The following is a 23139-nucleotide window of genomic DNA, read 5'->3' as shown; positions in this document are numbered from 1 at the left end:
TCCCGAACATAGTGATCACTCAGTAAAGTGTTTGTTGCACCCCCGGTCTGTCTCTGGCAGCGATTAGCTGTGTGCATTGTTTGAGCGAGAGCTACTGAAGGGACAGAAGGCACGACTGAAGAAATTAAAAGCTGGGGTGAGCCTCCTCTGGGGCCTTTGGTGTCTCCCTGAAGCAACGTGGGCTTCGGAGGGGCAGGGCGGGCTTGGGGGACCGAGAGGACCGGGTTGGCAGCTCTTGGAGGGAAGGGTGGCCCTGGGGTGTCAAGGGCGGCCGTGGGGTGTCAAGGGCCTGTGCAGCAGAGCGGGGTAGGTTGGGGGTGGACCTGGGCGGGGCTTGGAGGGGCGAGGCCAGCCAGGGGGCGGGGCGGGCAGAGAGCGCAGACTCAAATGCGGGCGGACAGCTGGGCTTTCCAGTTCGACCGCAGCGCTCCGAGAGCCGTGGAGCGCACCGCTGGACGGCTCGCCTGCTTGACCATGGGGCTGTGGCTGGGGTTGTTGCTGCTGTGCAGCTGGGGGTTCCCCGGGAGCGCCGAGCCACGGGCCCCGCCGGAGAATATCGGTAGGCGAGAAGGAGGCGGCGCGCGGCGGGGGCGGTGGGAGCGCGCCCCACGCCCGGCGGCCGCTGCCTGATGCGCCAGGCCGGGCACCCGCGACGCCCGCCGGGCCGCGCACAACGAGCTCCCTGCGCAAGTGGAGGTCTTCCCTGTTCGCGCCTCGGGACCGCTTTACGTGCCCCAGGGACCGCCCTTTCCCGGGCGTGGAGACTTGCCTACTTGAGCAATGGGCCGTGGAGGGGGGCGACCCGGGCTGGCGGGCGGGCGCCAGGCCTCCCTGCAGCTCCTGAGTCGGAGGCCTTGGGCTCCGGGGAGGCTGAGGCCCCTCCCGCGGCCTTCCCTTGCTGCACTTGTTGGGAGGTCGGTCTTCTGGCTGGTCCGGGAGCGACGGGCCAATTCCGCTCTGCAGATGAGAGGCGCACGCGGGTACAGCACACCAAGCAGCGCAGATAAGCTGACCGCGCTGACCACGCTGACCGCGTCTGCTTCCAGTGATGGGCTGGGGTGCCCTTCCCCCGTTCGCTTTGCTGAAGTCGGCCGGCTGGCACAGTCCCCTGGCTTGCACAAGTTCTCTGCCTAGGACGACTACACAGCCGAAACAGTCACTCTTTTAGTTTGAGTCGTTTTGGTGGTTTGCCCCCTGTTTATTTTGTTTTGCTTTGTTCTTTTATTCCCCTTTAAGCCGTGTTCTTTGGAATCATTAACCTGTTTACATTAACGAGACAACAAATCAAGGCAAAAATGGCGGCCACTTTATTTGAAATGCGTCCTGGAGAGGCCCCACCTCCTCTGTTCCTTTGCATTGGGCACAAAGAAGGGTGTGCGGCGGTCCGCTTGGTCCTTCCGCAACGAACTGTGAGAATCTTGGGCCATCTGGGAAAAAAAAAAAAAAAAAAGTGTAACTACCACTTTTGTCTGGGGGCAGTGTCCAGATTCATAGTTCTATCTTCACTGCAGCTGCCACTTGCCTCCCCCTCCCCAGCCTTCCCTAAATTGTTGATAACAGCCTTAAGCAACGTCTGTTGTTGATTTATGGCCTTTCAAAAACAAAGCAAACCTACAAAGCTGGTAAGAGGGAAAAAAACCTGTTCCTTTTTTTCCCCCCATAGCGATTATTGGAGCTGGCATTGGTGGCACTTCAGCAGCCTATTATCTGCGGCAGAAATTTGGGAACGATGTGAAGATTGACGTGTTTGAAAAAGGAGAGGTGGGGGGCCGTCTGGCCACCGTGACTATGCAGGGGCAAGAATATGAGTCAGGAGGTTCTGTCATCCATCCTTTAAATCTGCACATGAAGCGTTTTGTCAAGGACCTGGGTATGTAATTTGGCCTTAGAGCTAAGCAGACTTCAATATGCATGGATATTGTTATCAGATAGGGAACTGAAACTTTCCTGCCTTGTTAATCGTCTTTTACAGTGAAGCTGGTAAAACTGCTTTCCTCACTTTCCTGCTAGCAGTTGGTACTGCCTTAGGAGCTGCTCTGCTGTAATGGGACACTAGTTACCTGTATCTTCAGTTATCTGGAATTACAGCCATGGGGCTCAGGGTGGGGATGGCTGCTGCTGTGGGTTCTCAAACCTCTGGGTTCGTGTTAAAGAATCAAAGAATGGTTTGAGTTAGCAGAAACCCTAGCGTGCTCATTTTGCAGCTGGGGAAATGAGGCCCAGAGACTTGAGGTGTTGTCTGGCTTAAGGTCACTCACACAGCTGTAGGTGCAAACATGTGCCTAGAACTTGGGACATCGGACTGCTTGCCTACCAGCAGAGGCACTGGACAGGTGTGGGGGAAGCGTGGCCGGCCTCTGCAGGCTCCTTCCTCAGGGAATATTGTGTAATTTTGGCCTTCTTCCAGTTATCAGGAATATCCAGTTATGCAAAATAGGATTTGCACAGGGATGGGGCTGACTTCTTTTCCTTAGCTGCTTGCCACATCTCCGGTGGACGCCTCCTGGGCCTCTTTCCTCCATGAAGGCGAGTGTATGTCAGGAGCCATTTACGCTGCCAAGAGTCATGTCTGACATTTCTGTTTTTAAGTTGAATTCAGCTCATTCTCTGTTTTTTTCTTTTGACTTTTTAGTCTTTTTAGACTAACTATAGCCAGTCTCATTTTGATATATCTGCATGATCATCCAACCCATCTTTCAGGGAATCTGCTTTTGGAAAGTGTGGTGTCTAGTGTATCACCCACTGTTCTAAAGATAGAGCTCCTTTAACATGTCTCCTGAGAACTGGGGGAAGCCCGAATTCACTCACTTCAGAATGTCCCCGATAGCTTCAGATTACCTTCTCTCATTTGAGCAGTACAGAAACCACTGACTTAGCTACCTTTCTTTGTTTTTGCAGGTCTCTCTGCTGTTCAGAGCCCTAGTGGCCTAGTGGGGGTGTATAACGGAGAGACTCTGGTATATGAGGAGAACAGCTGGTTTATAATAAACATGATTAAACTAATTTGGCACTATGGATTTCAGTCCCTCCGAATGCACATGTGGGTAGAGGATATATTAGACAAGTTTATGAGGTAATTCTTTCTCTTCCATTTAACCTAAGACTTTTTATTAGATGATCTGTAGGAATTATAGTTTCTCGGAACAGTTCTCTACCTAACCGCAGCCTGTTTTTAAGATCGTTAGGCAAAATGTTTTGTATACAATACGCAGACCATTTATCCACTTCGAAGCTGAAAGGGTAGTTTATTTTTGCTTCTGAAAACATATTTTGCAAATGCTTATTTAATGTTACCAGGCACTTTAAAATGCTCTACAAATATTAACTCCTTGAAGTCTCATGACAGCTCTCTGAGGTAAGTACTGTTATTAGCTTCTTTTCACAGGTGTGGAAGGTGGAGGCTTAGAGAGGTTTCAAGTGTGCAAGTCCACCCGCCTAGTAACTGGTGGAGCTGGAGTTCTCGCCCAGGCAGTCTGGCTCCAGAGTCCTCCCTCTTAATCTTGGAACTGTTTTAGTGTTGTGTGTAGATGAATGAGCTGATGTGTACAAGAGCTTGTAGAAAGGATCAGAAAACTTAAATGAGCTTTATTTAACTGTGACATGATGTTTCAGTGAGCCAGCAGCCTGAAATATCAGTCCTGAGCCCCAAGAATTTAAATTAGGATATTAAATTCCCACACTGTCTTGTGTAGTGAGAATACAGGTGCCTCTTTTCCTTCTCTATGTTTTTCTGTATTTTCAAAAATTTCTTTGTGTATGAATATGCATTGCTTTGGTAAGTAGGAAAAATACCATAAGATAACCAGTCTACCTTTGAAAGATACAACCTATTTTTTTTTTAAGGTCATTGGCATGTGCTAATTTTTATGCTGGTTTACAGTTTTAGATCCTGGAGAAATTCAGCTTGTAAATGCTAATAGTGTTTCATTACTGTGACTGTGCCAACGTAATAAAATAATTGTTAAAAAGGTAAAATTAGGGACTTCCCCTGGTGGTGCAGTGGATGAGAATCCTCCTGCCAATGCAGGGGACACAGGATCGATCCCTGGTCGGGGAAGATCCCACATGCTGTGGAGCAACTAAGCCCGTGCGCCACAACTGCTGAGCCTGCGCTCTAGAGCCCGCGAGCCACAACTACTGAGCCCGTGTGCCCTAGAGCCTGCGCGCTACAACTATCAAAACCCACGTTCTCTAGGGCCTGCGTGCCACAACTACTGAGCCTGCGTGCTGCAACTGCTGAAGCCCATGTGCCTAGAGCCCATGCTCCGCAACAAGAGGAGCCATCACAAGGAGAAGCCTGCGCACCGCAAAGAAGATTAGCCCCCACTCTCCACAACTAGAGAGAGCCTGTGTGCAGCAACGAAGACCCAACGCAGCCAAAAAAAATAAATAAAATTAAGTCTGTTAAAAAAAAAAAAAGGTAAAATTACATGTCATATGACCAAGTATTGCCCAGCACAAATGTAAGAGGTGGATAGGATAAATGTACTCTAGTTTCTGTAACTTATAGTAGTTAAGGATTTCTTTCTTTCTAAACATCATTCTGAGGTCAATTTCTTAAACTCCTTTCCAGCGGGTACGTTAAGTTCAGCTATAGTGCAGGTTGTTTTAAAGTAGTCATTCATTCGTTTGTTCATTCACCAAATATTGAGTACTTATTATGTGCCAGGCAGTATTCTAGGTCCTAAAGATGTAGAACCCAGAACATGTCCCTGCCCTCAAAGAATACATATTCTAGTAGAGAGACAAGCAGTTTACTAGGAAAATATATAGAATTTGTGTAGAGACAGCCAGTCACTTTTTTTTTTTTAATTTTTAATTTTTTGGCTGCGTTGGGTCTTCGTTGCTGCGCGTGGGCTTTCTTTAGTTGCAGTGAGCGGGGGCTACTCTTCCTTGTGGTGCACGGGTTTCTCATTGCGGTGGCTTCTCATTGCGGAGCACAGGTTCTAGGCACGCGGGCTTCAGTAGTTGCAGCATGCAGGTTCAGTAGTTGCGGCACGCGGGCCCTAGAGTGCAGGCTCAGTAGTTGCGGTGCATGGGTTTAGTTGTTCCGCAGCATGTGGGATCTTCCCGGGCCAGGGATCGAACCCTTGTCCCCTGCATTACAGCCAGTCACTTTTTTTTTTTTTTTTTTCAGCCAGTCACTTTTTAAAGAAAGGTGGCATGTTGCTGCATCCTCAGCAGGAAAATCAAGTTCACATGGCCTCAGATACAGCCTTGCCTGTGTGTATCAGTTTTCTTGACATGTAGAGAATTGCCCTTTGAGAAATTAAGAAATCACTTTTGAAGTGAATTCAGGGTATTATAGAACTGTGAAAAAGACCCAGTGAGGGGATACATGGATTATACTGTTTTTAAAAAGTTTATTTTATTGAAGTGTAGTTGATTTACAATGTGTTAATTTCTGCTGTACAGCGAAGTGATTCAGTTATACATATATATATATACATTCTTTTTCATATTCTTTTCCGTTATGGTTTATCACAGGATATTGAATATAGTTCCCTGTAGATTATACTATTTTTGATTTTAGAAAACAATTCCCAAACTTTATGGAATTAACTGCCACCCTCCAGTGTATCTTTGATACTTGATTATAGAGCTCTGACCTTTATGTTGTTTAAAGGGCCATCCATCATACATTTCTGTTTCTTTCAATAAATCAAGAACATGCAGATCTTATTTTGATAATTTTGTCATACCCTATGAGATAGTTGGAGAAAGGGCAGGTATTGAGCCAGCATGTGCCGGTTGCTAAAGTAGTGAAATACTGCTGGACTTGTGAAATAGCTACTACCTGCATGTTTTCTCTTCTCTGGGAGTCTCTTCCACTGCCCCAGCAGGGAGTCTTGACTCAGTTCCAGTGCTGTAGTCAGTCTACTTTCTGTTTAATGTTGTACCAGTTATTTAATATTTGTAATATCACCCATGTCACAAAAACCAGGATTGGGAGCCACAGAGGTTGCCAAAGAGGAATCTGGAACAGTGAAATCCCCAACATTTCAGTAAAGTAGTAGTTATTAATCCTGGCTGTACATTATATTCACATGGGGATCTTTTTTTTTTTTTTTTGGCCATGTTGCGTGGCTTGCAGGATCTTAGTTCCCAACTAGGGATGCAACCTGGGACCCCGTCAGTGGAAGTGCGGAGTCCTAACCACTGGACCACCAGGGAATTCCCAACATGGAGATGTTTTAAAAATAAGAATGATGTGGGACTTCCCTGGTGGCACAGTGGTTAAGAATCTGCCTGCCAATGCAGGGGACACAGGTTCAGTCCCTGGTCCGGGAAGATTCCACATGCTGCGGAGCAACTAAGCCCCTGTGCCACGACTACTGAGCCTGTGCTCTAGAGCTTGCGAGCCACAACTACTGAGCCCGCGCGCCACAACTGCTGAAGCCCACACGCTCTAGGGCCCGTGTGCCACAACTACTGAGCCCGTGTGCTGCAACTACTGAAGCCTGTGCGCCTAGAGCCTGTGCTCCGCAACAAGAGAAGCCACCGCAATGAGAAGCCCGTGCACTGCCACAAAGAGTAGCACCCACTCGCCACAACTAGAGAAAGCCCTTGCATAGCAATGAAGACCCAACACAGCAAAAAATAAATTAAAAAAAAAAAAGAATGCTGTGCTCTACTCCTAGAGAATTTTTATTTCATTGGTTTGGAGTAGGCATCTGGGCATTGGTGTGTTCACCTCAAGTGAATCTTGCCTATAGTCAGGGTTGAGAACCACTAGGTTAAAATGTGTAATTGGAGAATATTCTTGAGTTTTTCTTTGAATGGTGTAAGAAACCTAAAGTCCTTGCTCAACATATTTTCTCCCTTTTTTGGATATATATGACAGATCCAGTTGGCTCCTTTTGAAAGTGGCTTGTGTGATCTTCTGTAGAAACTTTTGGGAGATTTGTTGACCAGCTTTGGGGAGGTACATTGTCATTTTTGTGCTTCTGTTTCAGAGTGTGCACGGTGTGAGCAAAGGCCCATGTGATAGTAGTAAACCATGATACTTGAAAGAGGGTTCAAGCTTGTGGTAGGCAACACCCCACACCCCTGGGAGTATGCATTTTTCTTTGCTGTTGAAGGTACTTGGGTGGAGATCCTGCTGCCCATGATATCCACACTTGCCAAGTCAGTTTCCAGTTCTGAGCATTTATTTATGCAGTTTTTCTGGTTGGATGCCATTTTTAATTCCCAAATTCATGTCTTATCTCACCCCTTTCCTAATACTCTAGTCACCATTCATCTCTCTTTTCAAACATTTCTTAAGTATTATATGGTGCACACCACACACACACTTGTGTTGTTCTGTAGTATGCATATTAGCCAGAATGTCATAGATATTCAGTCACATATTTGTTGAATTGAATCCTGTGGTCCACAAAATGGCTTCCTGTTGAGATATCTTGGCTTATAGGCTGGGTTCAAGCTCATTCTTGTCTCTAGCACTTAGTGCATTTCTGGGGACATGTTAGATCTTTAACACTTCTTGATCTGAGACTGATAGGACTCATAGTGAAAGGCTTTATAAACACCCTTTTTTTTTTTCCTAAAAGGAAAAAAGTTACTCCTAACAAGTCATTTTTTATTCTTTTTGTTTTCTCATTTCCCAAATCCAGTCTGTCTTGAATCCTGTCAGTCTTTAAAATATATTCAGAATTTCACCACTTCTCACCACCATCACTGCTACCACTTTGATCCAAACCACCATTATCTCTTGTCTGGCGGCATGTGGGATCTTAGTTCCCCAACCAGGGATCAAACCCGCATCCCCAGCATTGGAAGCACAGAGTGTTAATTGCTGGACCACCAGGGAGGTCCTGTCTGGATTATTGGAATAGCCTCCTGTGGTGGGCTGAATAATGCCTTCCTCCCTCTGCAAGATGTCTACATTCTAATCCCTGGAACCTGTGAATGTGTTATCTTACATGGTAAAAGGGACTTTGTAGATAAGATTAAGTTAAGGATCTTGAAAAGGGGAGATAATTCTTAATTATTTAGCTGGGCCCAATGTAATCACAAGAGTTTTTATAAGAGGGAGGCAGGAGAATCAGAACGAGTATTAGATGTGTTGATGGAAGAAAGAAGTTGGAGTGATGCTTGGAGGGGCCATGAGCCAAGGTGGCTTATAGAAACTGAAAAAGGCAAGAAAATGATTTCTTCCCTCAGAGCTTCTAGAAGGAACCAGCCTTGCTGACACCTTGACTTTAGCCCAGTGAGATTGACTTTGGATTTCTAACCTGCAGAACCATAAGATAATAAATTTGTATTGTTTTAAGCCACTGAGTTTGTGATAATTTGTTACTGCAGAAATAGGAAACTAATACACCTCCCAACTCATCTCCTAGCTTTTGCCTTTGTGTCATCACAATCCGTTTTCAGCATAGCAGCCAAAGTAGTTTTCTAAAAATCTAAGAGTCATCACATTACTCCTCTGCTGAGAAACTTTCAGTGGCTATTTCATGCAGAGTTATAGCCAAAATCTGTACCATGGCTTGGAAGACCTGATAGGATGTAGATAATCCCATTCATCATTTTTTAATTTCCTGTTTGTTATGGACAGAGTTGTGTGTCCTCCCCACCCCCAAACTTATATGGTAAAGCCTTAACCTCCTGTACTTCAGAATATGACTGTATTTGCAGATAGGGTTTTAATGAAGTAATTAAGTTAAAATGAAACCGTTAGGCTGGGCCCTATCCAATTTGACTGTTGTCCTTATAAGAAGAGTAGATTAGAACACACAGAAGAGGCACCAGGGATGTGCACAGACAGAGGAAAGACCATGTGAGGACACAGCAAGAAGGTGGCCATCTGCAAGCCAAGGAGACAGGCCTCAGAAGAAACCAAACCTGCCAACACCGTGATCTTGGACTTGTAGCCTCCAAATCTGTTGGAAATAAATTTCTGTTTAAGCCAGCCAGCCTGTGATACTTTGTAATGGCAGCCCTGGTGAACTAATCTACAGTTGATATTCTGCGTACTTGTTCACCCATTGTTGAAAGTGGGATATTGGAGTATCCGACTATTATTGTTGAATTGTCTGTCTCTCCGTTCAATTCTGTCAGTGTTGCTTCATGTATTTTGGAATTCTGTTGTTAGGTGCATATATGTTTATAATTGTTATGTCTTCCTGATGGAGTAACCCTTTTATCATTATAAAATGTCCTCCTTTGTCTCTAGTAACAATTTTTGTCTTAAGTCTATTTTCTCTGATATTAGTATAGCCACTCCTGCTCTCTTTTCATTACTGTTTGCATGGTATATCTTTCCCCATCTTTTTACTTTCAACCTATTTGTGTCTTTGAATCTAAAGTGTATTTCTTGTAGACTAGGTAAGTTGGATTATTATGATTATTTTTAAAATCCAGTCTGCCAATCTCTGTGTTGTGATTGGAGAGTATAGTCCATTTATGTTTAATTACTGTTGATATTAGCTTTTTATATGTCTTTTTTTTTTTGGCTGTACCACACGGCATGTGGGATCTTAGTTCCCCACCAGGGATTGAACCTGTGCCCCCTGCAATGGAAGGCAGAGTCTTAACCACTGGACTGCTGGGGAAGTCCCTCTATATGTCTTATATCATTTTTGTTCCTCTGTTTCCCCATTACTGCTGTCTCTTTTTTTTTAATCCATTTATCTTTTGATGGATATTTGGGTTGCTTCCACCCTTGGCTATTGTGAATAATGCTGCAGTAAACGTGGGTGTTCAATTATCTCTTTGATCCTGTTTTCACTTTTTTTGGATCTATACCTAGAAGTGAGATTGCTGTATCTTTTGGTAATTCTACTTTTAATTTTTTGAGGAAACACCGTACTGTTTTCCATAGCAGCTGCACCATTTCACGTTCCCACCAACAATGCACAAGGGTTCTAATTTCTCTACACCCTTGCCAGCACTTGTTATTTTCTATTTTTTAGATAGCGGCCATCCTAATGGGTGTGAGATGATAATCTCTTTGTGGTTTTGATTTGCATTTCTCTAATGATTAGTGATGTTGAGCATCTTTTTTTTTTTTTTAATTTATTTATTTATTTTTGGCTGTGTTGGGTCTTCATTGCTGCGTGCGGGCTTTTCTGTAGTTGCGGCGAGCGGGGGCTACTCTTTGTTGCAGTGTGCGGGCTTCTCATCACGGTGGCTTCTCTTGTTGCGGAGCATGGGCTCTAGGCACGTGGGCTTCAGTAGTTGTGGCAGTCAGGCTCGGTAGTTGTGGCTTGCAGGCTCTAGAGTACAGGCTCAGTAGTTGTGGTGCATGGGCTCAGTTGCTTCGCTGTATGTGGGATCCTCCCGGACCAGGGCTCAAACTCGTGTCCCCTGCATTGGCAGGCGGATTCCTAACCACTCTGCCACCAGGGGAGTCCCTCTTGAGCATCTTTTCCTATGCTTGTTGGCCATTTGTATGTCTTCTTTGGAGAAATATCTATTTAAATTGTTTGCCCATTTTTTAATTGGATTTTTGTTGTTGCTGAGTTGTAAGAGTTCTTTATATAGTCTAGATATTAAACCCTTATCAGATACATGGTTTGCAAATATTTTCTCCCATTTTGTAGGTTGCCTGTTCACTCTGTTGATTGTTTCTTTCACTGCACAGATGTTTTTAAGTTTGATGCAGTCCCATTTATCTCTTTTTGCTTTCGTTGCCATATCCAGGTGATCATTGCCAAATCCAATGTCATGAAGCTTTCTCCCTATGTTTTCTTCCAGGAGTTCTATAGTTTCAGGTCTTATGTTTTTGTCTTTAATCCATTTTGAATTAATTTTTGTATATCATCTAAGGTAAGGGTCCAGTTTCATTTTTTTGCATGTGGATATCCAGTTTCCCAGGCCCATTTGTTGAAGATACTATTCTTTACCCCATTGTGTAGCCTGGGCACCTTTGATGAACATTTGATGATATACATGAGAGTTTATTTCTGGATTCTCTGTTTTGTTCCACTGATCTGTATGTCTGTTTTTATGCTGGCACTAAACTGTTTTGATTACAGTAGATTTGTATTATGCTTTGAAATCAGGAAATGTGAGACCTCCAGCTTTGTTTTTCTTTCTCCATATTGTTTTGGCTATTTGGGATCTTTTGAAATTCCATGTGAATTTTAGGAATTTTTTCCAGTTCTGCAAAAAAAAAAAAAAAAAAATGTCACTGGGATTTTGATAGGGATTGCACTGAATGTGTAGATCACTTTAGGTAATATGGACATTTTAACAATTTCAGGTCTTCCAATCCAAGAACACAGGATGTCTTTAATGTCTTTCAGCAATGTTTTGTAGTTTTCAGTGTACAAGTCTTTTTGTCTCCTTGGTTAAGTTTACTCCTAAATATTTTATTCTTTTTGATGCTATTGTAATGGATTGTTTTCTTCATTTCCTTTACGTATTGTTCATTGTTAGCATATAGTGCCTTTAAAAAAAATTGAGATATAATTGACATATGACATTATGTAAGTTTAAGGTGTACAACGTGTTGATTTGATACATTTATAATATATATTACATTATGATTACCACCATAGCTAGTTAACACCTCTGTCATATCACATAATTATTATTTCTTTTATGTGGCAAGAACATTTAAGACCTAGTCTCTTAGAAACTTGGAAGTATATAAAATAGTATTGTTGGCTATCATCATTATGCTGTGCATTAGATCTCCAGAATTTATTCATCCTCTAGGTGCTGCCTTCTTTTGTTTTAGAGAGTGTACCATTTTAATTCTCTTGCTGTTTCTTTTAGTATACATATTTTTGTTATTGTGTTAGTAGTTTCCCTGGGGATTACAGTTACTATCTTAACTTAAAATAATGTTAATTGCTTAAAACAATGTTAATTGAATTAATACCAACTTAATTTCAATAGTACACAAAAACTTTACTCCAGTATAGCTTTGTTACCTCACCATACTTTGTGCTATTGTCATACAAATTATGTCTTTATGTTCTATAAGCTTATTAGTTTTATAATTATTGCTTTATGCAGTTTTTAAAAAGTCAGACAAGGGAAAAGAATTTCAAGCATATACAGTAGTCCCTTGGTATGCATAGGGGATTGGGTGCAGGACCACCCCACAGATACCAAAATCTGCAGATGCTCAGATTCTTACAGTTGGCCCTCTGTGTCTGTGAGTTCTGCATTTGTGGAAATGGAGCGCCAACTGTATATTTATTAGAAAAATTTGTGTATAAGTGGACCCATACAGTTCAAATCTGTGTTGTTTAAGGGTAAACTGTATATCTTTATACTGTCTTTTATATTTACCTATTTAATTACCTTTACCCATTCTTCATGCGGATTTGAGTTTCTGTCTGGTGCTATCTCAGCCTGAAGGGCAACTTTTAGTATTTCTTGTAGGGCAGGTTTGCTAGTGTTAAATTATCTGTTTTTGTTTACCTGGGATTATATTAATTTCTCTTTATTTTTGAAGGCTACTTTTGCTGGATATAGAACTCTTGGTTAATAGTCTTTTTTTCCCCCAGCATTTTCAATATGTCATCCCACTATCTTCTGGACATCATGGCTTCTGAAGAGAAGTCAGCTCCTAATCTTACCGAGGATCGTTTTTGCTGGATGAGTTGCTTTTCTCTTGCAGCTTTCAAGATTTTCTCTTTATTTATCCACAGTTTAACCGTTATGTGTTTAGGTGTAGATATTTTTGAGTTTATCCTTTTTGGATTTGTTGAGCTTCCTGGATGTATAGATTAATGTCTTCCGTCAAATTTGGGAAATTTTTGACCATTATTTCTTCATAAATTTTTTGTCCGTTTCTTTTTTCTCCTCTCCTTCTAGGATTCCCATTATGTGTATCTTGGTATGCTTTTTGTTGTCTCACAGGCTCCGAGGCTCTGATCATTTTCTTAACTCTTGATTCTTTCTGTTCCTGATTGTATAATCTCAACTGACCTTATCTTTAAATTCACTGCTTCTTCTGCTGTTTCAAATCTGCTGTTGAGCCCCTCTAGGGAATTTTAATTTCAGACTATACTTTTCAACTCCAGAATTTTTCATTTTTTTCTATAATTGCTTTCTCTTTATTAACAGTCTATTTGTTCTAATCAACATTGATTTCATACTTGCTCTAGTTCTTTAGATATGGATTCCTTTAGTTCTTTGAACATATTTATAATAGCTGATTTAAAGTCTTTGTCTATGGGACTTCCCTGGTGGTCCAGTGGTTAAGACTCTGTGCTTCCAATGCAGGGGTCGTGGGTTCGGTCCCTGGTTGGCGAGCTAAGATCCCATGTGCCGTGTAGTGAGGCCAAAATAAATAAATAAATAAATAAATAAATAAAGTCTTTGTCTAGTAGGTCCAATGTCTGGGTTTTCTCAGGGAAAGTTTCTGTTGACTCCTTCCCCCCCCGCCACCCCATGTATGGGCCATACTTTCATGTTTCTCTGAGTATCTCGTGATTTTTGTTGAAAACTGGACATTTAAAATAATATTAAATGGCAGCTCTGGAAATCAGAATTTCCCTTACCCCAGGTTTGTTGTTGTTTGTTTGTTTAGTGACTTTCTGGGACTGATTCTGTGAAGTCTATATTCTTTGCCATGTATGGCTATTCAAGTGTGTGTGTTGGGATATGTTTGCAATGCTCTGGAGGGTGGTTTACAACTCTACTTTAGCCTTTACTTCTGGCTTGCTGAAAGCCTCAAGGTCAGCCAGAGGTGACAGATTCGGGTCTTCTCAGGTCTTTCCTGGGCATGTGACAGCCTTGTACATGGGCATGAGCTTCTAGGTCCCCAGGAATGAACTGGGGTTTTTCATTCCCCAATATTTAAAAAAAATCTTTTGGTAAGCCTCTTATTAGCCCCAGTTGGTATCACAGCCTCAGGCAGCTGATGTTAAATTGCCACTGATGTTTTTGACAGATGCACTCAGGATGGGCTGTTCGTACAGAGCGAGCTCTGAATCAGGTCAAAAAAGACAAGCCCTAATCTAAAAAATACAACAAACTAGTGAAAATAACAAAAAGAAACAGACTCACAGATACAGAGAACAAACTAATGGTTACCAGTGGGGTGGGGGGGAATACAGGGGTGGGGGACTGGGAGGTACAAACTATTAGGTGTAAGATAGGCTACAGGATGTATTGTGCAACTTGGGGAATATAGCCAATATTTTGTAATAACTGTAAATGGAGTATATCCTTTAAAAATTGTATTTAGAAAAAGAAAAGGACAATCCCTGAGGATAGAGCTTTTGAGTGAGTTGCCAGATAGGGCAAAAGTGGCACTTCTCTGGGAATGGGAATTTTGGGATGCTCCAAGCCTGTTTTATCCCCTCCTGTGGCTGCCAGCTTGCTGGTTTCACAGGGATTGTAGTTGCAAGGCTGCTGATTTTGAAGGCTACCTTGTTGCTAGCAAGAGGGGAATGGGAATAGGAGAAGTTAAACTAGCACAAGGCTCATTTGTTCTTACAGACATTCAGCCATTTTTCTTGAATAAATTCTCCTGGGATTTTATTTCCAGAGTTCTGAGAAAGTTGATGTTGACAATATTTGTCAGTGTTCTCATTGCTTTTACGTAGGGGCAGATTTTCTAAGGTCCTTACTCAATTACTGTAGAAGTGCTTCATCCCACCTTCCCTACTTTTTTCTGTCTGTGCCTCTACCTGTTCTCCTGGATCTCTCTGCTTCAGCTGCAATACCAGGCATGCTGCTGTCATAAGGCCTTTGCACTGCTCTTACCTCTGTCTGAAATATTCCCCCCCACTCCCGTCCCTGCAAGGCTTGTATCCTCACCTCCTTTGGGTGTTTGCTGACGGATCACCTTCTCATTGAGGCTTTCCTTGACTACTTATTTTTTTGTATCATCTTATTTAGAGTTGCAACCCTGTCAGCTCCAAGCATTTCCAATCTTACTTTTTAAAAAAAAATTTTTATTTTTAATTTTGTTTATTTGTTTTTGGCTGCATCGGGTCTTCGTTGCTGCACGTGGGCTTTCTCTAGTTGAGGTGAGTGGGGGCTACTCTTCGTTGCAGTGTGTGGGCTTCTCATCGTGGTGGCTTCTCTTGTTGCGGAGCACGGGCTCTAGGCGTGCGGGCTTCAGTAGTTGTGGTGCACTGGCTTAGTTGCTCCGTGGCAGGTGGGATCTTCCCAGACCAGGGCTCGAACCTGTGTCCCATGCATTGGCAGGCGGATTCTTAACCACTGTGCCACCAGGGAAGCCCTCCAATCTTACTTTTGATTTACTTTTCTCCTTGATAATTATCATCCTCTAAACTGTCATATAATTTGCTTGCATTTCTTTATTTATTTTATTGCCGTTTCCCCATCTAGAACAAAAGCTCCATTAGAGAAGGGACTTTTTTCTGTGTTAGTACTGACTTCTGCATCCTTAGCACCTAGAACAGTGTCTGACTCAAAGTTGATGCTCCATAAATAAATATTTGTTGAATGATTAAATGAATGAATGAGTGAATAAATGGGTAGGGGTTATACAAATGTAGTTTAAAAAGAAAAGAAGTTTGTGTAAGCAATCTGATTAGCAGAAACTATTAGTTACGTCTCACTTTTTAGTAAATAGGCATTCTTTTTTTCTTAAATTTATTTATTTCATTTATTATTTATTTTTGGCCGTGTTGGGTCTTCGTTGCTATGCACGGGCTTTCTCTAGTTGCGGTGAGTGGGGGCTACTCTTCGTTGTGGTGCACAGGCTTCTCCTTGGCGGTGGCTTCTCTTGTTGCAGAGCACAGGCTCTAGGTGCGCGAGCTTCAGTAGTTGTGGCTCGCAGGCTCTAGAGCGCAGGCTCAGTAGTTGTGGCGCACGGGCTTAGTTGCTCCACGGCATGTGGGATCTTCCCGAACCAGGGCTGGAACCCGTGTCCCCTGCATTGGCAGACGGATTCTTAACTGCTGCACCACCAGGGAAGCCTGTAAATAGGCATTCTAATGCAGGGGTCTCCAACCCCTGGGCCCCGGACCTGTTAGGAAGCGGACCGCACAGCAGGAGGTGAGCGGGGACGGGGGTGTGGGTGGGGGTATGGGGGGAGCGGGCTGGGAAAGTGAGCGAAGCTTCATCTGCCACTCCCCATCACTCGCATTACCTCCTGAACCATACCCCCCGCCCCGTCCGTGGAAAAATTGTCTTCCATGGCACTGGTCCCTGGTGCCGAAAAGGTTGGGGACCGCTGTTATGCAACTAGTATTGTAAAGCAGTTATAGTGCTCAGTGTTTATATGGTATATATTGTCTCATGTCACCCTCTACGAGGCCTTTACTTAGGACGCTTGTTTGAGTGGGGTTGGGGCTCAGGTGGGAGGAGGCAGGGAATAATTTTTTTATAACATCATATTTAAGTTATTTAATTGGCTACTATTTTGTCATGCTGACCATTAGCAAAAGATTGCTCTTCATTTTATGAGGTATTCAGTGTGTTATTTTTCTGAAGAACTCAGTGTTTTCATCTTACTTTTTCCAACTTCCTAGGGACTACAAGCCAAACAGTATGGCTGGAAGGAATTATTTTAATTTCTCAGTTTTGGCACTGAGAATTTTCCCACAAAAATATATTCAGCATTTTGTATACTACACCATTAGACAGTAGGTAATGTTGAAATGGATATGACATTATCTCTGCTCTTTAAAAAAATTACAGATTATTTTGAGAGAAGAAATTTGATGTAAAAACTCTTCTATGATCACTGGTAGAGATCTTTCCTTGGCATTTATTTCTTCCTTTCCTTCATACACTTATCTGTGCATATGCCTGAGTACCTGCTCCTAACTGTAAGTTCCTTGAGAGAAAGAAACCATGTCTTCCTCATTTTTGTATCACTTGCAACCTGAAAAAATATGTATTGAATTATTGCATGAACTAATTTATGTGAACGTTTTTTCAAGTCTCTAAAGTGCAGAGAAATGTCAGGTGATATTTCCTAAAAATTAAATAATTTGAAGTAGTATCTAAGTGCTGAGCATGAGTGCTAAGTTTTTGGGACTTTCGGAGGTGATGACATCACTGTGGACTGGGAAGTTGGGTAAGACTTTGCTAAGGGGGTGGGATTCAGGCTCTGAAGGAAAGTGTAGCTAGTTGTTCTATGATTAGGGATGGGAAGTGTATTCCAGATGGAGGGAAGAGGTAGTGCAGTGTTTGGGAGCAATATCCAGAGCATGTTTAGAGAGCAGTGAATGAATGGGTCAGCTGTATTCAAGTGGAAGATTGTGTGTGTGTGTGTGTGTGTGTGTGTGTGTGTGTGTGTGTGGTTGAAGGCAGAGGGGGATAGTGGTTCTTGAGTCTTCTACTTGCCATGTGACTTTTAGACAAGTTCTTTAACTTCTACTTTGTTTCTTTATCTGCAGCTGAGCAAAGGAGTTAGTTAGACTTGATGAGTTTGGCTCTAAAAATCCAAGATTTTTTTTTTTAATGTCAGAACTTTAGTAAGTAACAGTAATACGCAAGATGTTTTTTTTTTTTTTTAATTTTTTATGTATTATTTATTTATTATTTTTATTTTTGGCTGTGTTGGGTCTTCGTTTCTGTGTGAGGGCTTTCTCCAGTTGCGGCGAGTGGGGGCCACTCTTCATCGCGGTGCGCGGGCCTCTCACTATCGCGGCCTCTCTTGTTGCGGAGCAGAGGCTCCAAACGCGCAGGCTCAGTAGTTGTGGCTCACGGGCCCAGTTGCTCCGCGGCATGTGGGATCTTCCCAGACCAGGGCTTGAACCCGTGTCCCCTGCATTGGCAGGCAGACTCTCAACCACTGCGCCACCAGGGAAGCCCTCAAGATGTTTTTTGAGTAAGTGGATGGATGACAAAATAAGGGTATTTTAGGACATCTGGGAGATTCATAAATGTTTCAAAGAAGAGAAACTAGAGGCAGGTAGATCAGTTATTCATTTTAGTAGTTTGAATATAAATCCTCATTTAAGATCAGGGAGATGAGAATGAAGTAACAGAAGAGATGTTAGAAAGATTGATAAGGTTGGTTTCCTTCTTAGGTGGGAGAAGCAGAGAGGAGAAGTGAAATGTTTAAATTTGAAACTAGATGAACTGAGGATGACATGTAGGATGTTGGGAGTAACTCGTTATTTTTGGTTGTGGGAGGAGAGAGGATCAAGTCTAGTGGAAAGGTAAAGTTAAACTTTAGACATGTCTAAGTGTGCTCAAGATAAGATGAATAAGACATACCTTCTTCTTGAAAGGTGCTCCCAGTGACCATATTAATGCAGAAGAGTGTATATAAAGGACAGTGGACTTGCCCCAGAGGAGGCGGAGGGAGAGGGAGGCCAAGAACCTCTGGGATACCTGGGGCAGATGGTGACTGAGGTGCATCTCACAGGATAGGTAGGAACTCATCAGAAGGACACATGAAAGTCACTTTGAGTCTTAGAATGCTATTTTCCTTCTTTATGTGTACCCTTCCCCCTGTCTTGTTTGGTGTTTAATGGCCATTTCCTTTCTGTTCAAAAGGATCTACCGCTACCAATCTCATGACTATGCCTTCAGTAGCGTAGAAAAGTTACTACATTCCCTAGGAGGGGACGACTACCTTGGATTATTTAACCGATCACTTCTTGAAACCTTGCAGAAAGCAGGCTTTTCTGAGAAGTTCCTTGATGAAATTATTACTCCAGTCATGAGGATCAATTATGGCCAAACCATGAACATCAATGGCTTTGTAGGTAAGTCAGGGCTTGGAATAGTTATGGACATTAGTTTACAGAGTGGTTTACCTGATGCTATGATGGCTCTTTACTTTAGGCCATGATTTGGAGAAGACTACCTTTCTTTGTGAAACCTCAGACACAATAAAAATGTTGGCAAAATTGTGTATTGTAAATGTGCATTTCTATGGGAACAGAGTCTTTAGCTTTTATTAGTTGAATGCTTCTCATCTGGGGGAGCTTTTGCTCCCAGGGCCATTTGGCAATGTCTAAAGACATTTGGAGCAGGGCTCAGCTAATTGGGAAGGGAGAGGGGGTAGAGGGCCTCTTACAGAGTCAGAATTAAAACACATTTTCTTCCTACTGCTGACAGGGGCAGTGTCAATGTCCTGTACTGATCCTGGCCTTTGGGCAGTAAAAGGTGGCAATAAACTTGTTTGCTCACGGCTCCTTCAGGCTTCCAAAAGCAATCTTATATCTGGCTCAGTAATGTCCATAGAGGAGAAAACAAGGACCAAGCAGACAGGTAAACTTGAACTTCTATTTTATTGTTCCCTAATTTTCCCTGCAGAAAATAATTGCTCAGGGAGAAAAACCTCTTTCTCCATCTCTCACTCAGTTCCAAATGATGGAATTTTAGTTTCCTGACCAGGGATCAAACCTGCGCCCCCTGCACTGGACGGCCAGGGAAGTCCCAAATGATGGAATTTTAAATTGGAGGTGTTGTATGTCATGTAGAAATATTCATAAATGTGCTCAAGTACAGCAGCATGACTCTTCGGATTTAAAAAACAATTTCATCCTCAAAAGTAACAATTTCATATTTTGTACTTATTGACAAGATTTTATTTCCATTCCAAGTAGAAAATTGGCCTCATTGTAATACAAATGCAAGGGATAATTATCTTAAGGGATAAAACTTGTTTAATTCCTTAGAATTATAGAGAAACTATTAAGAAGGTATAGACTTATTTTTAGAAGGTATAAAATATAGTATGTTAGAAACATTAAAAAAATGTATGCTTCCTTATTTCCTCTAGGAAATCCCACAAAGGTGTATGAAGCGGTCTACCAAACTGGATCTGAGACCCATTCAGATTTCTATGACATTGTCCTGGTGGCCACTCCATTGAATCGAAAAATGTCCAATATAACTTTTCTCAACTTTGATCCTCCAATTGAGGAATTCCATCAATACTACGAACCTTTAGTGACAACTTTAATTAAGGGGCAGTTGAATTCAACTGTCTTTACCTCTAGAGCCTTAGATGAGTTTGATCTTGGTACAATCTTAACCACTGATAATCCAGATTTGTTCATTAACAGCATTGGGTTTGTGTCTTCTGTAGAAGAAAATAATAATCCTCAACCAAAAGCGGATAGGGCACACGTTTGGAAGATCTTTTCCGCAGGACCTCTTACTAAAGAACAAATTTTAAAGCTCTTTGTGTCCTATGATTATGCTGTGAAGCGGTCATGGCTTGCATACCCTCATTATACGCCTCCAGAGAAATGCCCTTCCATCATACTCCACGATCGACTTTATTACCTCAACGGCATGGAGGTTGCAGCAAGTGCCATGGAAATGAGTGCTGTTGCAGGCTACAATGCTGCTCTCCTCGCCTATCACCGCTGGAACGGGCACACACACATGATTGACCAGGAGGAGTTATATGAGAAACTTAAAACTGAACTATGAAATACCACTATTTCTTTTTTTCCCCTCCTGGTTCCAAATGGAATTATCACTGGCAAAAAAGAACAGAGTCTGAGCAGAGATGATTTTGAATCAGATATTTTGCCGTTATCATTGTTTAACAAAAATAATCCCGGTGAATCATGAGAAATACAAGGTTCTAATTAAGCATGAAGGCATAACTATTGCATCTCCAAAATTTCTTTATTCTTTCTTTAATATCCATCAGCAATGTTTCCCAAACGTCTCTGATCATAAGAATCATCTGGAGTTTGTTAAACGTACGGATTCTCTAGCTCCTCTGGAGATTCTGATTTAATAGGTCTGGGGTGGGGCCCTGAACCAAACCTTAAAGGATTTTAAGCTGGGCACTTGAGGAAGACTTATCTTTTAGTTCAGGACTAGTTCATTTGTGCTTCGCAGCTGGATGTGATCTTCAGTCAGATACAACTACTATGGGAGCTGGTATCTTATGCCTGGCTTTAGTAATTTATATTTTTCAAAGTACATATGCCCATGCTTGAAGCCTTGACTTTCAGAATGTTCTTTTCATTGCTTCTGTTTTATTGGGGGTGAAATTCAGAAGTCTTAGTTTAGTATAAATTTAAGATGTCATACAAAAATCTTAAGTAAAATGAAAAGTACAGGCTATTGATTTAAGAAATTGGCCTTCTATTATCAAACCCTCACCTGAGGAGCTTTTAAAAATAGTGATAGAGCTCCACAGCAGAGATTCTGATTTAGTTGATGGAGGATAGGACCTCAGCTTTTTGTAGCTTTTGAAAGTTCCTAACTTGCATCCTGGGTTGAGATTCACTGATGGTGGCGGTTTATGATGTTTCCCAAGGGTTTTTAGTGCCTTAAAAGTCCCAAGAAACCCAATCCATTATCAAAGCGGGTCCGTGTTGCAAAGAATGATTTCTCTCAGTGAGAACTCTAGTAATCTTGATAGTAAGATGCGTTGACAGTCTCACAGCAGAGGCGACTTAGATTACTCCAGAGCAGTTGGCACTGGAGTAGGATATTCAGCAAGACACCTTCCTTGATCAGATCCAGTGTATGTTCAAACTGTTAAATGCTTCTAAAGGTACTGTAGCATTTTGGTTGAGAAATTGGTTGCTGAAATCTTTTGGGGCCCTGGTTCTGAGCCTCAGCTGTACATTGGAATCACCTGTAGGAGTGCTTCCTGAATGATTCTAGTATGTAGCCAAACTTGAGAACCAGTTCTCCATCTGTACAAAGATCATGAGTGACTGTCCTTTTAGTCACTGGAAGGACAGGACAAGTAAAAGCTTGTGAATTCTAAAAGTAACTGCAACCAAGTTAACATGTATTGTTTTAAAAAAAAAAAAGTCCTCCAGATTATAGCAAAAAAGAGAACATTGATTCTTAAAACAGTTTCTTCTCTATTACAATTGTGAACATTAATATGCCGATAAAACTGCCAAGATATATTTGATGTAGAGGCAGGAATTAAATTTATAGTTTGTCAAAGGGTCAGCTTTTTACTATTTTTATTCTTAAGTATGTTGAGACATTCATATTTTTTCCTTTTGTGGTTTAATGAAGACAGTTATGTAGAGAGTGTAATACTATTATGTATATGCTAAAAGTGGGTGAATACTAATGAGGTAATTTAATTTCTATCACTTATAGACTTGTTTTGCGATTGGATATATTTTTACTTAGAACACCAACTTAAAAGGTTGCTGTTATATCAAACCCAACTCTGTTTTCCAACAAGGCATCTGAAGTTGTTTCCTCAAAGAGCAAAACAGGTTATCCGTACGTCAAGCATATTAGTATTAATGCAATTACAGTATTAAAAAAACTTTTTTTTTTAATTGGAAGAAAAATCCTATCAGGGCCCATTATTCCAGGAGGCCGCTCAAATCATCTTTTTACAGAAGAGACTGGTAAAAATTATGCAGGGGCTGAATGAAGGCCAAGTTCTGCTCCAGTGGTTCTCCAACTTGAGTGTGCATCGGAATCAACTGGAAGCCTTGTTAAAACATTGCTGAGCCTCACCCCCAGAATTTGTTTCAGTAGGTCTGGAGTGGCATACGAAAGACTGCATTTCTGTTATGTTCCTAGGTGATGGTACTGGTCTAGGAACCACACTTAGAAAACCAGTTCAACAATTCAGCTCTACGTGGCTGCAAAAAACACAAGCTTGTCGACATTCGTCAAGAATTAAAAAGAGGAGAATGGAAAAATAAAAATGTATTGGCCTTCGTTAGTTTGATCCCTCTCGCTATTCTTTTGCTGTAAACATTTCCTATAAATAGGAAATACCACTTTACATACACATAAGCCACCCATTTTATCATACTTTACAAGTACCTCACATACTGTGTGTACACCCCACTCTCCAGTTTTAAAGCGATTCATGATTTGTAGGCTTTTTACCAGATTACAAAAAGAAGCTTAAGCATTTGCTTGATAGGTTTCTTAAAGTTAGGTTTATGATACAACCATCTGTAAAATCTCTCTCATTTGAGTTTGTGAACCATAAAATTTATGAACTAGGTGAATATATCACGGGCAGCGTTATCACTATCTTCTACTCCACAAAGAACCACAATGCACTGGAATGTTTTTCTCTGGAATTGTATTTCTACTCCTGTATTCAAAAAAATTTCCCACGTATGTTCAAAATAAAACCATGATATCATGACTTCCTGTGTTTTACTTCTGTTGTACTATACGGTTGACCCTTCAACAATGTGGTGGGTAGGGACGCTGACCCCCGAGCAGCCAAAAATCTGCGTGTAACTTACAGTCAGCCCTCTGCACATGTGGTTCCTCCATCCAGTTCAGAATCCGTGGATTCAAACCACCATGGATGGTGTA

General features: G+C 42.0%; 1 protein-coding gene across 1 annotated transcript; it reads left to right on the top strand.

The window, feature by feature from the left end:
* Window positions 1-380: 380 nt before the first annotated feature.
* PCYOX1 (prenylcysteine oxidase 1) lies at window positions 381-22963 on the top strand. The gene is made up of 6 exons (XM_059943049.1): window positions 381-559; window positions 1664-1870; window positions 2899-3073; window positions 18397-18608; window positions 18964-19116; window positions 19631-22963. Exons 1-6 carry the CDS (start codon window positions 388-390, stop codon window positions 20287-20289), a joined length of 1578 nt encoding a protein of 525 aa, XP_059799032.1. The 5' UTR covers window positions 381-387; the 3' UTR covers window positions 20290-22963.
* Window positions 22964-23139: the final 176 nt, after the last annotated feature.

This window comes from Balaenoptera ricei, chromosome 13, assembly GCF_028023285.1.
Source record: "Balaenoptera ricei isolate mBalRic1 chromosome 13, mBalRic1.hap2, whole genome shotgun sequence".
Taxonomy (NCBI): domain Eukaryota; kingdom Metazoa; phylum Chordata; class Mammalia; order Artiodactyla; family Balaenopteridae; genus Balaenoptera; species Balaenoptera ricei.
Note: the sequence above shows the minus strand (reverse complement) of the source record. Positions and strands in the feature narration are given on the sequence as shown.

Coding starts and splice junctions, on each gene's coding strand:
- PCYOX1 (XM_059943049.1), top strand. CDS start 388: ATGCGGGCGGACAGCTGGGCTTTCCAGTTCGACCGCAGCGCTCCGAGA. Junction 560..1,663: donor GGCCCCGCCGGAGAATATCG/GTAGGCGAGAAG, acceptor TTCCCCCCATAG/CGATTATTGGAGCTGGCATT. Junction 18,609..18,963: donor GAACATCAATGGCTTTGTAG/GTAAGTCAGGGC, acceptor TACTGCTGACAG/GGGCAGTGTCAATGTCCTGT.